Here is a 15494-nt window from a genome sequence, read left to right on the forward strand (position 1 = left end):
CTACAAATATATATATATATATATATATATATATATTTTGGTCTGAAGATTCTTTTTCTCTTATGATCTCACCAGGAGTGACACTGCTGGCTCAAAAGAATGCAAAGTTTTATAGCACTTTGGACAGTTCCAAATTGTTCTCCAGATTAGCTGGATCAATTCATCACTCCACCAATAATGTTTTCCTTTTTCCACATCCCCTCCACCATTTATCATCATCTTTTCCTGTCATCTTAGCCATTCTGATAGATGTGAAGGGGTACCTCAGAATTGTTTTAATTTTCATTTCTCTTGTCAATAGTCTACACATGTTTTCAAAGATATGGCCATTGCCCATTTTTTTTTTGAACTATGCATTTGGAAGTTCCTTCAGAGCCAGTTTTAAAACTACACAAAAATAACAACATAATTATTCTATAGGCCTACTGTGATCCAATGGCCATTTTTCAAATTGGTTTCATTTAACTTGATTAACCTTTGATTTTCTTCATTTATAAAAATAAAAGTAATAATGCTTTCCTGTCTTTTGAGACTGTCATGATAAGATATTATACATGAGTGGCTAGTAACATTGACCACAAACTTTATGTATTTAAATAGTCACTTGTGCCTCTTTCATATCCCCTGAGATGAAGTAATTGAACTAACTGAATGTTCCCTGAGATCAAAGACTTTATTTCAAAAGCAATACATGATTACCCTCCTATTTGTCCAGACTTGGTTCTAAAAATCTTTTGACTCTTAGAACTAATTGGCTTACCCTCCCCCCCGCCCCACCAACTGCTTATATTCTAAGCAGAGTTATTGAAACTGTGGTCCATAAACTTAAAATTAAGATAACTATTTCATTATAATTTATTTCCTTCATAATCATATGTATTTTATACATTTAAAAACAGTCTAAGAAAAGGTTATTAGAACTTAGACTGTCTAAGTATTAATGACACAAAAAGCTTAAGAACCCTTGTTTCTAAGGAATGTGCCTTGTTGGACCTTAAATATGAAGGGAAATATTGAAAGAAAGAAATCGGTGTGGAATGAAATTTTTGGAAAAGCAGAGCTTCTAAGTCCTGAAAGATGGGTGTAGACTCTGCATAAATGACCTAAGAGGCTAGTGACTTATCAAAAGATAGCACAAGGAAAGATGCAAGTAGGATTGAAAGTGTTAGTGAAAAATAATAATTTCTTTGAGACTCTGCCATTTGGCAGAAGAGTAGGAAATATGATTAGATTAATTGGGAACCCAGAATAAAAGCTTTGAATGCCAGAATGAAAAAGATGGACTTGAACCACTAAGTATTATTGCATTACAGATTCTTAGGAGGAGAGAGGTACAGGAAGGATAGTAGTAATAGCTTACATCTCTCTAGTGCTTTATGGTTTATAAAGGATATCCATCTTTGTGTAAGGTAGGCAATATAAATATTATTATCTTCATTATAAAGAAGGCTTTAGGGACTAGAAAACTTAAAGTAATCAATCATGGTTATATAGTTGATAAATTTCAGAGCCAAATCTTCTGATTTTAATTCTGATCTTTTTTCACTTAGAATGTCTATGATTTTTTAAAATTGTATTTCATTCACTGATTCTTTCTTTGGTAGAATTCATTTACTGTGTATGCCTTTGTGCAGAGCACTGTATTAGGGAAATACAGAGTAAAAAGATGGAGAAATAAAGTCTTTGATCTCAGAGATCTTTTAATTAGTTCAGAGGATATGAAAGGTGCATGAACAACTAATCAAATACGTAAAGTTTTTTGTCAGTGTTAATAGTCACTCATGTACAATGCCTTATTATGGCAATCTCATAAGACAGGAAGGTTTTTATTTTTACAAATTAAGAAATCAGAGTTTAATGAAGTTAAATGATATGCTCCAAAGTTTGAGAATTGGCTTCCACCTCCCAGACTGACTCTTGACTTAACACTTTTATGTTACACCAAGATTATTTATTAAATGGTCTAATCCTATCCCAAATTATAGCTAAGATTTACATAGAACTTGGAGGTTTGCCAAGTACTTTACCACTGAATTCTTCTATGTGATAGTGGAATGGTGACTCCAGAGTTGGTAGCCAAGGAAATAGTCTAAAAGAAGTCAGGGCAGATAGAAATCTCAAAAAAATTCAAAAGCTTTGTATATAAAAGAAATCCATTATATTTCCCTTCTCCTTTGTAATCCTTTTTTATTTTCTTTTCATATGACTTTAGTTACATATAGGGAAAGAAGTTCTAAAAAACAGTACCTACAGTAATTTTTTTATCAAACTAATCAGAACTGATAATCTGCAGAGAATTTAATGTGGAACAACCAGTACTTCTGAGTTCCTCTGATAAATGACTGTTTAGGGAAAGATTGTTTTGATGGTTTTAACTGAAAGTTAGAATAATTGTCATTTCCACTAACTTGTTTTCATTCTGCTTATTATTGTTGATTACCAAGTGTATTTGGATTTTTTAATTTAGTAATTCAGTAATACCAATTGAAAAGACAGTAGAATATCGTGGCTGATCTTTTCTTTATTGGGGGTAGAACTGGCTAATTTTTGTGGGATTTTGTGGGATTATTTGAAGTGCATTTATTTGAAGCATTTTTTTCAATTATTTCTGAAGTTTGCTATCCATTTTCACTTTTTTTTTTTTTGCAACTACTGTCTTCTCAAGTTTTATCTACAAGTAAAATGTTTAGGATCGAGTAAATTACTTAATCTGGTGATGAATTATTACCAGCCTGTGGGGTGTTTGCCATTATTAAAGTGGTGGGTAGGAAAGAATCACAAAATATTCAAGCTGGAAGGAGCTTTAGAGATTCTCCAACCTAAACTCTTAATTTTATAGATGATAAAACTGAAGTCATATGAAATTGATGGTGTGCGGTGAAAAATCTCTAAGGTCCCCTTCAGCTTTAAAATTCTGTGAATTATTCAACCAAGCCTAGAAAATATCTACAACTGATACAGGGTAGAATAAAACAGAATCAAGAAAGCAAGTGTATATGCAATAATTAATATAAATGAGAAAAATGGCAAAAAAGATCCAAAATTGAATACTGTGCAATTATAATAACCAAACTTGGTTTCCAAGAAGAGATAAGGGGGAAAAAATTACTTCCCTCATTTCTTTGAAGAAGTGGGAGACTCTGGGTATCACATTACGTATAATCTCAGACCTGGTTGATGTGTTGGTTGTTTTTAATTTTTTGTTACAAGGAATATCTTTCTGAGTAGGGAAATTGGAAGAATGATTTAAAAAAGGAAAGTCACATAAAAACAAATATATCCAAAAAAAGTCCAACTTTAAAAATAAAACAATTCTGTGAATTATTTAAAACAACAACAACAACAACAGCAACTGGTTTTGGCTCCTGACCACTTCCATACCCAACCATTGGAAACTACTACAAGTATTGCAGTACAGGGCAAGGATTCTGTTTTCACAAATATGATTTCCAGTAATAACATACAGGATTAACTTGTTCCTTTTCCAATATTCTCCACAGGTATTACTATGTTTCTCCCGGGATACATCTGTATTAGGACACTTTGCCTACAATAGTGCTTCACCACCAAAGTCATACATAAGAGGTAAAAATGTAATTGACATAAAGAGAAAATTTTAAAAGACTTAAGCTTTAATGGCTTAAAAAATTATGGTTCATCTTGTACTGATTTATCAAAAATTGTGTTTTTTGCAGATTTCTAGTTTTATCAGAAATTTTTACTGTGGTTAAAGTTCTTATTTAGCTTTTAATAGAATAGTTAGAATTATATGGATTCATTTTCTTACTCTTAATTAAGTCTCTGCCTTTGAAATACCTTAAAAAACACAGAAGCTTTATTTCCTGTTAAAATTTAAAAATTAATTTTCTTGTGTTTCCTTTTTAATGTCCCTTTTACTATTTCTCGTCAAAAAATCGGCTTGAAGAATTTAAGTCCTAAATGGAATAAAGGAAACTGTGGTTTAAAACCTGGGGCCAGTTTATCAGGCTACATTTCCTCTCACAGATTCACAGAATTTGACCCAGAAGGGGAACTTAGTGGTTATCCAGTATGACCTCTACCTGAAAGAAATCTCCCCTGTAACATTCTCAGCCCTGAGTATCACACTTCTCACGGTTCAGCCTTCCAACAAGAGGGAATGTGACGTCTCAGCTTTCTCTGCTGCATTTGAGAGCATCGATCCCATTTCTTAAAACCCTCCATATTTGGTATTAGATTCTTATTCCCCTTTCTAACTCTTCTTTCTCTTAATTGCAATGATATCTCTAAGCTCAATACGTTGTCTTTTTGTTTTTCTTTTTTTAAATAGCTCTACCTCCATCATGATTTAAATCACACCCTGCATTTTAATGACCGTTCAGTCTGTGTCTCATTTTGACCTCTGACCTGTATGCCCAACTGTCCACAGGGCACACATGTATATGTATATGTAGTCTTGCTATCTAATCCTTATTATCTCAGAAATTGTGGGCAAGCTGTTTCCTTCTCCCTTCCCATAAAGAGCATCTTAATTCTTTTTGTCAGTCCTTCTTGCTAGCTCTCCTTGGTCCCCGCAGCTGCCAAAGCCGGCCCCACCAGCATTGCTTGGTATTTGTTTTGTATGATCAGACCGACATCCCCTCACATAGGGATTACTGTCTCCCTCACCACTTACGCCTCTTAGATATAAATATCCTGCTTTTAAGCAAATACTTAGATGTAGCTAGGGAGTACAGTGGATAGAGCAGTAGCCCTGTAGCAACTTGTGTTTAAATCTGATCTCAGACTAGCTGTGCGACCCTGACCAGGTCATTTATCCCATGTCTGCCTCCGTTTCCTCAACTGTAAAATGGAAATAATAATAGGACCTACTTCCCAGACTTGTAATAATCAATGAGATAGTATTTGTAAAATGCCTAGCACAATGTTTGGCATGTAGCAAGTGCTTAAACTTTGACTGTTTTCTTCCAAATTACCCTTTTCTTCATGTCACTCCTTTCTTCAAAAATTGATAATAGATTGCTATATATAAACGTCTTAAATCCAAGATAATCCCGGTGTTCAAGGTCTTCCATAAGTCATACTCCCCTTCCATGTTAAACTAGGGCCTGCTCATTGTTCTTCAAACACATTCTGTTCACTCTTATTTCTGGGCCTCTCCTTCAGCCAAAATGTCCACATTTGGGACTGTGTTCCTTCCATTGGCTTTTGCTCCTCCCTGCAATCATAGTCTCAGGGAGGAAAAGTAATCTGATCATCATGATTTTTGCTGGTGTTGTTTTTGTGGTGACACCATGACCTCAAAAAAATCAATTGCAAGTGACTCGAAAGACAGGGGAGAAATACATGATTCATGTAAGTAGACATCAACAGATCATCGACGACTTTTCCATAGGAAATGGCCTAAAAGATAACATCCTGGAAAAGTGTGATCAGAAAAAATCTTCTAGCAGGGGTGAAGGATAGCAGGTAGAGAGTCTTAATGACTGTTAACATCCATGAAATATGAAAAACTCTCGGGAATAATCTTTGGGACAGTGGGATACTCCCTTATGGAGAAGTTATGGGAGGGCATGGATAAGAATGAAAGGATTGGAAAAGGATACAGTTTGCACCAATGGAGGGAATATCTACATCAGTGACACCGTCAATTCCTTGAAATATTAATTGTATAATGTATTGTTAATCTCTTACATTTCTTATGTATTATGTCTATCTCTTGAAGCATCTTTAAGGCAAGGATCACATTTTGTTATGTTTCTGTTCTCTATAGTTTTTATTAGGTCTTAAACACATAGGAAGTACTTAAGCAATACTTGTTGACTTATTTCCAACTACCACCAACTATTTTATGGGTATTGGGGCTCTGTTATCATTGTCAAGAGAGGTAATATTTTAAGATTTTGAGTAAAAAGAACTTTAAAGTATTAATTTTTATAGGGTCTAAGTTTACAGCTAAACTTCCTAATCTCTAATAATTTGGGAGGAATCTTACTTGGTATTGGCAGAAATCTTAATTAGAGAATATTTTAAGGAAATATAGCTTTATTATATTAAAGTACATTACACCAGAATCAAATTAAACAAGAAATATTGCTTGAAAGAATTCATAATTGAGAAACTTTATTAAATTGATGAAAATGATATGTAACAAGTTTGTTGACTATATATATATTATATTTCTTAAGTAGCTGATAGTAAAAAAAAAGCATTTGTTTTAATTATTTTTAACACTTCTTCTAGTGTTTATTCAGACTTCATTAAAAAAAAAAAGTTTTCTATATCTTTGTACAAAAGATTTCCCAAGTGCTAAATAATGCAGTTTTATTGTAACAACATTAACAAAACATGTGAATCAAATAGGTACCTTTCCTCCCCATTTAATTGTATAAATATCTTTGTGGTCTTTTTATAGGAAAACTAGGAATGGAAGATTATGCTGTCTTTTATCCACCAAATGGTAAGAGTTATACTATTGCTTCCTCTAGTGGAAGAAAGAAATATTACAATGTTTTATAATGAAAAAGATGATTATGCTGATTTATACTTCTTTTAAAAAGTGTAGCCTTATATCAAGATTATGTTTCTACCTCACTGTCTATGACATAATAGAGTACAATTGATTTTTCAATTAGTGTAAGAGGTTTATATTGACCTATTCATTTTTTCTGCATTTGACAAGAACGTCTATCTGTGAGATAAAAATTAAATGTAGTCTATATCCATGAAATAAAATCTTTTCTTTCTGGAAAGCTACTGGTGCATAAGATTCATGACCTTGGCTTCATTAACGTCATGCTCTAATTATCATATTCAATTGCTATTTGATGTTCTTTGCCTTTATTCTAATTGGGGGGGGGGGACTTAGATTTAAGCTAGTAATTATAAAAACTTCAATTTAGACAGGATCAAATATAGCAATAGTGACATATTAAATGTAGTCCTCTTTAGAAATTAAATATTTACTTTGTGAGCTAATCAGATTATTCCAAAGTACTACTTGGACTTCTAAAGATAAGCTTATTAGGAAAAATCCAAAACAATATATCATCAAATTATAACACTCAGGCAGAGCCTGAAGGGAAAGAAAGAAAGAGGGGGTTGAGAACAAAGCAAAAACAGATCCTTTCTGTGCTCCCTTTTACCTTTTGTCTCCCCCCCCTAAATTTTCCCTGGGTAAGGATCCAAGTTTGACTTATCCTGACATCCCTAGATATGGAGAAACTAAAGACTACCAGTGGCTGAAACCAAGTGTAAGGGAAGGGGCTGAGGAGTCAGAAAGGAAACCAGACACAAATGGCAAGAATAACCCAAAGTTGAAAGACCAGAAGTTCAAGGGAAAAAATCTGAAACAAATCCTCACTGACAAGCAGAGAATTCAGGAGAGGATCACGAAGTATATTGAATAGTTATTGCAGTATGAAGGCAAATGAAGTCATATTACCTGAGAAGCAAAGAAAACGCTGAGAACTGCCCAGAAATAATTGAATAACATAAGTTCCAGAAAAGAAACAAAAGGAGGCTACCTAGCAGAGGAAAGAGAAAATGATCTTAATATCAAGAAGACTTAGATTTAAATTCTGCCATTGATACCTACTGCCTTCTTGGCCTTAGGAAAGCATTTTAGCAGCTCAGTGGCTCCGGTCAGTTCTCTCCGACCTATTAGCATATGTACTGATTTTCATTGGCCCAAAGTGTCCTGTGTAATGAAATAACAAGTCCAAATCAAAGATAGACAGAAATAAAACTTTTTTAAAAAAAATTAGAAAATAATTTAAATCACTATTCAAAACATATTGCAGAATTTTAAGAGGAAACAAAACACAAAAAGAATTGTGTACACAATGAAAAATTTTTACAAAATAGAGAATTCAGGAAGACCAAATATTGAGGTGGAAGTAAATTTGGCAGAAAAGGAACAGAAGCTAACAATGTTAAAAAAAAAATCTAGATTCTTGAGAAGCCAAAGTTATTAATCTTAATATCACGATAAATGAAGCTAACTTTTAAGCACTGTAGGTCTTTCAGAAGAACAAAGCAAATAAAAAACCTGAATGCCATGTTTCACGAAATAATTTTCAATAAAGTTGTCCAAAGCTTTCGATTTGGACAATAAATCATTGATTATTAGAATCACAGACTTCCACAAGAAAAGGAAAATTTACTACTTCAATAACAAACAAAAACAATTTGTGAGGAGCCAGATGAAAGATTTTAAATATAAAAGAAAGACAATTACAATCAAATAAGATTATTCTACAAACACAATAATTCAGGAAAATGAATTAAAAAATGAAAAGCAAAGGAGCTTAAGCTACAATGAATTTATCCTGAAAACCTGAATCAAATTACCAAAGAAAAGGATGGACTTTTAATGCAAAAACATTTAAAGCATGCTTACAAACAAAATCAAAAGTGAGCAACAAATTAATTTTCAGATACCTCAAATAATAGAAATGTAAGTACAGTTAATAAATACAATTATCTAGAAAAGAATATGAGGATGTTTATCTTCTCTACCAGGACTTTGTATTGATTTTCATCAGGGTAATAAGGAGGAAGAATAGTACATTAGAAAATAACACTCTGAGAAAGTTGTAAAATGTACATCTAAAAAAGGGGGAAGGAGCCAGATTGTACAGAGCTTTAAATTCTAAACAAAATACTCCATAATTTTATCCTAGAGATAATAGAAATCCATGAAGTTTACCGAGTATCTGGGTATGGTGAGTGGAGAGACATGTTTCATGTCAGAAAATAAGTTGGGCATCTTTGTAGAGGCTGGATTGAAATGCCAGGAGACCAATTAGAAGGTTATCATTGTAATCTAGAGGAAAGGGAAGGGACTTAACACTAGAAATATTGTGATGCAAACTTCCAAGATTTGGAAACTGATATGGGATGAGTGCTAGTGAGGACTTGAACTTGACTCCTAGATTTTGAGACATTTGGAAGGATGTTGGTGCCTTCAACAGTATTAGTTCAACTCAGAAGAGTGGAGAATTTTGGAGGAAAGATAAATTTTTATTTGCAGTTGTTGGATTTTAAAAGCCTAGAAGGACATTCTTCTAGTATCCAAAGTATCCAAAAGATAGCTAATGATGAAGTGGAATTCTGGAGGAAGACTAAGGGTGAGTATAGAGTTCTGAAGACATTTTCATGGATAAGGTCATTGAACCCAAAGGATCTGATGAGATTGTTGATTGAGAGAGATGAGAAGACCCAGGACAAAAGGACAGAATACTCCTGAATCTCCAGCAAAGGAGATTGTGAAGGAGTTCTGGAGTCAGAGAGGAGCCAAGAGAAAACAGTAATACTAAAACCTAGAGAGGAGAAAGTATCTAGGAGGAGGGGATAATAGTGACAAATGCTGCAAAGTAGAGTTGGGACTGAGAAAAGGTCAGAACTTATCAATCATGAGCTCCTTGGTAATGAGAGGGAAAGAAAAAGAGACAGTCGAGCAAGAGACAGAAAGACAGACATACACAGAGACAGAAATCGAATGGTAAGCTTGGAAGCCAGATTGTGAAGGATTTAGAAAAGGGAGAGAGGAGCAGAAGTAGGAGCACAGGTTAGAGACAACTTCAGGAGTTTAGTTGAAAACAGATGTTTAGGGGATATGATAGCTAGTAGATCAGATCAAGCAAGGGTTTTTTTTTAAGGGAGGAAATAATGGGCATATTTGCAAGTAGCAGGAAAGGAGCAGTACCTAAAATGGAGATGATAATGAGGAGAGTTTGTTGAGAATGTCAGGAAAAGTTGGACTTCTCTTAGAGGGGACAATTGTTCAGGCAATGAGAAGAAGCATCTCTTTGGAGACTGGAGGGGTAGAATATAGTAGGGCCGGGAGGGTCAGTGAGATGTGATGTGCATAAATGAGGAAAAGACAAAAAATTGTGAACTGCTTTAATTTGGTAACAAAGTGAGATCTTATCAAAGGGGAAGATTAGGGACATTGAGAGGTTTGAGAAAAGATGACAAAATTTAGAAAAGCTGCCATAGTGACTTGGAAAGAGAATCTGTCACGAAGTAATAAAAGATTACATTGCTGAATAAGGATGTGGTTGATATTATGTTACGTAAATTTGTAGCAGATTCGTTAATTAATTACAGTTTCATTTTTTTTTTTCTGGATAATTCAGCCTCACATATATGAGCAAAGAAAATGGGAGGGAGGGAGTAATCCGAAGTTTTTAGTTTGGCAAGGCATATTTAATTAGCACTTCTATGATACATAAGGTATGATAGCGCAACTTAGAGATTTTTTCTTAAATTGAGTACCGCCTATTAAAATATAAAATGCCTAAATAAAGAGATCCTGATTTGGAAATATTAAACTCACTTTGAAGACTGAAATCAAAAGTAGTCATAAAGAAACTCATAAATTAAAAAAAACCCAGTGATCTAGATGGATTTACCAGTGAATTCTATCAAATTATTAGAAAACCAAAACTGTATTATTGCAATTATTCTTTAAAGTTGAGAAATAAAACATAATATCAGATTCTTTTTGTAGGACTCATATGGTTCTATCACCTAAAGCAGAGAAGGCAAAATCCAAGAAAGATCATTATAGACCATTGTCACTAAGGAATACTGAGACAAATATTTCAAATGAAATCCTAGCAGAAAAATTAGAGCAACAGATCCAAACAATTCACAACTCTAACCAAGTTGGATTTGTACCAAGTTTGCAAGAATAACTCAGCATTGGGAAAACAATTAATTATATAAACAAAAATGTCCCAATCTCATAATTATTTCAATAAAATTATTTCAGAAAGTCTTCCACAAAATATAACATATAGAGTATAAATGGAAAATAATTCTAGAAGGAAACATGGCAAGATGGAGTGGGCCTGGGAAACACTGGCAGAAAAAAATAGTGGGATTCAATCTTAGTTTTGAAGGAAGCCAGGGAAGATCCACAGAAGTAAGGAGGGGGAGGAGCATTCCAGATATGGTCACCAGTCAGTAAAGGATAGAAAACAGCACATGGACCAATGTGACTGGATTATAGAATAGAGGGAGATTGTAAAGGTAGGTAGGAGTCAGTTTATTAAGTGATTTAATGCCAAGCATAGGGTTTTTTTTGTTGTTTGTTTGTTTGTTTTTAATCCTGAAGGTTGTAGGGAATTTTTAGTTTCCAAAGCAGAGGAATAACTGTCCTTCTACTATATCCAGTAGTAGAGAGCTTTGGAGAATTTTGCTCATCAGGAAAATCACTTTGGCAGCTGAGTTGAGAGAGACCTGAGGCAGAAAGACTCCTTAGAAATCTGTTGCTGATTTCCTGGTCACATGACCAACAAAATAAAGGACTAGGCAATTTTTCTGACATCAGAGCTCTCCAAAATAGGAATTATACACAAGACATAAAGCAGTTTCAGATATCTCCAAGTCTAGGAGAAAGCTTCCTATACTGTGGATTGTGATCCCAGATGAGGTCATGTAACTGAATGTGGGGATTGTGAAATTATTTATTATCGGAAAACATTTGACTTACATATCTGTTTTATGTATCTATCTATGTGGGATTGTGTAAAAATTTCTCCGGTGAAAAGGGATCACAAGCAGAAAAAAGTTTAATAAGCCTTGGTCTAGGATACTAAGAAATTTAGCAAGGAACCCATCTGATGAGCTAACAGCAGAGACAGCTCATCCCCAACTCTCCCTGTACTCATTGTGGCACCTGCCCTCCCAGCCCCACTATGTTTGGGCAAGGCTTCACAAGGAGATCCACAGCTTGCAAGAGAAATCAATTCTAACCCCAAAACAGAAGCTTATGTTCTGCCCAGGAGACAGCATGGAAGTGCTCGGTGCTATAGTCGTGGAACAGAGGGCACAGGACAGTGCTCCAGTTGCACATGGATCTCCCAGCTCTGCCTGAAGCCCCCGTCCCAACATCAGCTCTGTCATTTCCGATCCCTGCCCAGCCTTGAAATCAGTCAAGGCAGGGAGCACTACAGCTCTAGGAGGCTGAATGGCTTCAAAGTCCAGAGAAATCATAATCAAAGTGATAAGAATAGAAAATGAACACCAGAGTAATATAAAAGGGAAACACTTGAAATTACCCAGGATCTTGGGAAGAAGAAAATGCAGTTAAGGACCTTGAGCCTAAAATAAACCAATAGGGAAGATCTTAACAACAAAAGGGAACTATGGCCTCTAGAGCAGCTAAATGAATCCAATATTTAAAAACAAAGGCAAATGAGGGCCTGTGGAGTTCCCAGAGAGCATGCAGCTAGAGCGGGATGTTCTCCTCACTCTTACCCTCTCATCCCCGCCATGACAAAACTCAGGTCCTGACCTTCTTTCCTTCTAACTTGGAACGCCCTGGGGAGAAGACCCTCTTTACCTGTTCGTTATTTCTGTAGCGTCATGGTTGGTTTCTCTGCCCCAGTCCAGCTTCTGTGACTCGCCATTTAATACACAACAGCATCTTGGTTGCCTCCAGTCAGACACAAAATCTTTGGTTTGTCTTTTAAAGCCTTTCACCCTTCCTGCATTTTCAGCCCTGGCACAGCCCTCACATGTACTCTTTGACGGAGGTCCTTATCTCCTGACTCCCAACATATTCACTGGTTGTCTCCCATCTGTAGCCCTGCTGTTGGCACCTCAGCTTCTTGGTTCCCTGGCTGGCTTCTTGCCTCCATTATGGTCCCAATCTCCGCAGTAAGCTTTCCCTAGGCCTTCTAAACCTTGTCTTCCCTCTGGAACTATTCTCAATTTATCTTATACATGGCTCCTAAGTAGTTATTCTCATTTTGCGTCCTCCATTAGACCGTGAGGTCTTTTAGAACGTGGGTGAAGAATGTCTGACCCAAGGGCTGTAAAAGCCATCCCTTCTTTCCAATCATTTGCAGAGACAACATTGCCAGAGATGATGAGCTGAAAGCTAGGGACAACTACCTCCCACTGACTGAGTTCTATGAATGGATGCCTTTGTGTGGGCCGGCATTAGGGCAAAGGGACCGTGCTTGTTTTGTTTGTAATCATTGTTGCTTTGCTTTGGGGTTTGGTTTTGTCTGCCTGGTATCCCAACCCTTAGCCCAGTACTTAGCACTTTAGGTGATTGACTGACTTGGGCCAGCTAGCTCTGAAATTCTCATCTTCCTGCATCCCAGCCTGACTTCAGACACTTACTCGTTGGATGATTCTGCCCAAGACTTCACCCTGCTTGCCTCAGTTTTCTCATTGGAAATGGCGAACTACTCCAGCATCTTTGTAAGAAAACTCCAAGGGGAGTCATGAAGAGCTGGACATGACTGTAAAATGACGAGGAGACAGAAATGAAAGATTGTCTGAAAGAAGAGATGGCTTCCGCAGTTGCATCAGTGAGAAGAATCTCTACGAGGGTGATAGTTCCATGAATAAGAGAAAAGGGGACATACACAAAAGAGTCTGTGAGGGTAAACTCAATGAGATCTATCAACACATTGACTATGAAGGAGCTGTAATCACTGAGCTTGGAAAGCTGGATAATGGGGGGCATAATAGGGAAGTTGGAGAGAGGCAAGCGTTTGTGGGGAAAGATAGTCTGTTTGGGTCACCGAGCATTTGAGATGCCTGTCGGATGTTCAAAAGGCAGTTAATGATGAAAGATTAGAACTTGGGAGAAAGATGCAGTTGAGATCCTTCTGTATAGAGATAGTCTTTGAAACCATGGGCACTAATGAGATCACCAAGGGAGACAAGTAAAAGGAGGAGAGAAGAGGGCCTGGGATAGAACCCTGGGCACCCATAATTAGTGGGCGTGGTCTAGATGAAAATCTTCCATCCAGGAGAGAAGGAGAAAAGAGAGGACAGATCCTGTCCAGAGAAGCCGCTCTGAGATCCAGACCTGCTGGAGACATATAAATCTTATCATACAACACTCTTTTAAAGAAATGAATTGCAGCGATGTTATTGGGCATGGTTGAATCACACCTATGTAGTGAAAATCATAGTAACACAAAACAATTTGAAAATCTGCTCTATCCATCAAATTACCGTGAATGAACACTTATATCTATAAAGTGCTTATTCTGTGCCAGACACCATGTTAAGGGCTGGAACTCCAGTTATAAAATGAGGCAGTCTTGGTGGTCAAAGAGTTTCCAAAGTTCCCACAGGGGAGGTGCCCGCATGCATGTGGATGTATGGATATGGATACGTGGATGGATGTAAGTGTGGAAGTATATGGCATCGTAGGCCATGGAAGTGGTGTCCCAGCGAGCCCACGTTGTGGCCAATTCCTCCCTCAGCCCTTTTCCGGGAATAACGAAAAGGATGATTCTGTTGATTCTTCCCAGAGCCGAGGTAGAAAACGTGCTGTGGCTGGCGGAGGCCCCAGAGCTGGAGTAGAAAGTTGAATAGGAAGTGAAACGGGACCGTGCGGCTCTGGGACCCGCGCTCACCCATCGGCAGCTTAGTCTGAAGATCGGTCAGAAGCTAAACAAACTGCCTCGGGCCGCGGGCTGGGGTGGGAGGGAGCTCCTTCTCCTCCCGGTGGCCCCGGCCAGGTGCGCAGGGCGACAGCCCGGACTCTGACACCGTCACACTAAATAGTCCTTTGTTTAGCTGGAAAACATCCATGGCGGGGAGAAACACTCCCTGGTTGGCAAAACCCGGGAAAACTAGAAAAAGTTTGACAGAAAATAAGTTTTGAGCAACAACTTACACTGCATGTCCCGAGGTCTGAATGGGGACTTGATCTGAATATAAAACATCAGTCCCCCTCTCCCCCCCCAAAAAAAAGGGGAAACGAGCCCCTGTACAGCTTTGCGTACATGCAGGGAGGACTTAGCCAGACCCGGTTACAAGAGGGCACAGAAGGCGCGTAGATGTCTGTGTGGAAATGAGAAGCTTTTTGCACAAACAAAAGAAACGGAGGCCGGACAAGAAACACACACACTCATTATTTAGAGAGGAATTGGACGGGCCCCACCCCTCAGGCCCTCACCCCTCAGGCCCTGCCCTATAAAGAGAGGGGCGCCTGCTCCTCTGCTTCTATAAGGAGCCTCGCCCCCCCCATTCTGATTCCGCCCTTTTATTAATGCAAACCTAAGACCCAGACCCTCTCCATGGATCGCCAAGTGATTTAGAGTGAGTCGGGACTGCTCCAAGCTCACCCTGGCACTGCCGCCGTTAGGGGGCGCCATTGTGGGCAGAGGGCAAGCAGGTCAGATATAGTGGCAGCCGCTAGGGGGCGCCGTACTGCGTAGAGAACTGGCAGCCACTCGGGGGCACCGTGACTGTGGTGTACAGAGGGATAGTAGACCTCCATGGGCTGGCCACTACTAAGGGCGCTGTACTGCGCAAAGAGTGGGTATGAGGCCTTCATATGCCTATAGCTGCGAGGGGCGAGGTGATGTGCAGAGGGTGGGCAGGGCTCATGTGCTGGTCGCCGCTAGGGGGGCGCCATATCACAGAGAAGATGAGCGTGCAGGCCTCCATGTGCCCACAGCCGCTAGGAAGCACGCCAGTGCGCAGAGGGCGGGCAAGCACCCTGGGGCTGGATGCTAGGGAGCGCTGTA

General features: G+C 37.9%; 1 protein-coding gene across 2 annotated transcripts in view; it reads left to right on the forward strand.

Annotated features, from left to right (window-relative positions):
• Window positions 1-15494, forward strand: part of TBC1D19 (TBC1 domain family member 19) — a 97277-nt gene that overhangs the window by 55424 nt on the left and 26359 nt on the right. For both annotated transcript variants that reach the window (XM_051964595.1, XM_051964596.1), the window contains exons 14-15: window positions 3501-3585; window positions 6395-6439. In XM_051964595.1, the coding sequence (XP_051820555.1) occupies window positions 3501-3585; window positions 6395-6439 (130 nt within the window). The remainder of the gene's footprint in view (window positions 1-3500; window positions 3586-6394; window positions 6440-15494) is intronic.

The sequence above is a fragment of the Antechinus flavipes genome, chromosome 6, assembly GCF_016432865.1.
Source record: "Antechinus flavipes isolate AdamAnt ecotype Samford, QLD, Australia chromosome 6, AdamAnt_v2, whole genome shotgun sequence".
Taxonomy (NCBI): domain Eukaryota; kingdom Metazoa; phylum Chordata; class Mammalia; order Dasyuromorphia; family Dasyuridae; genus Antechinus; species Antechinus flavipes.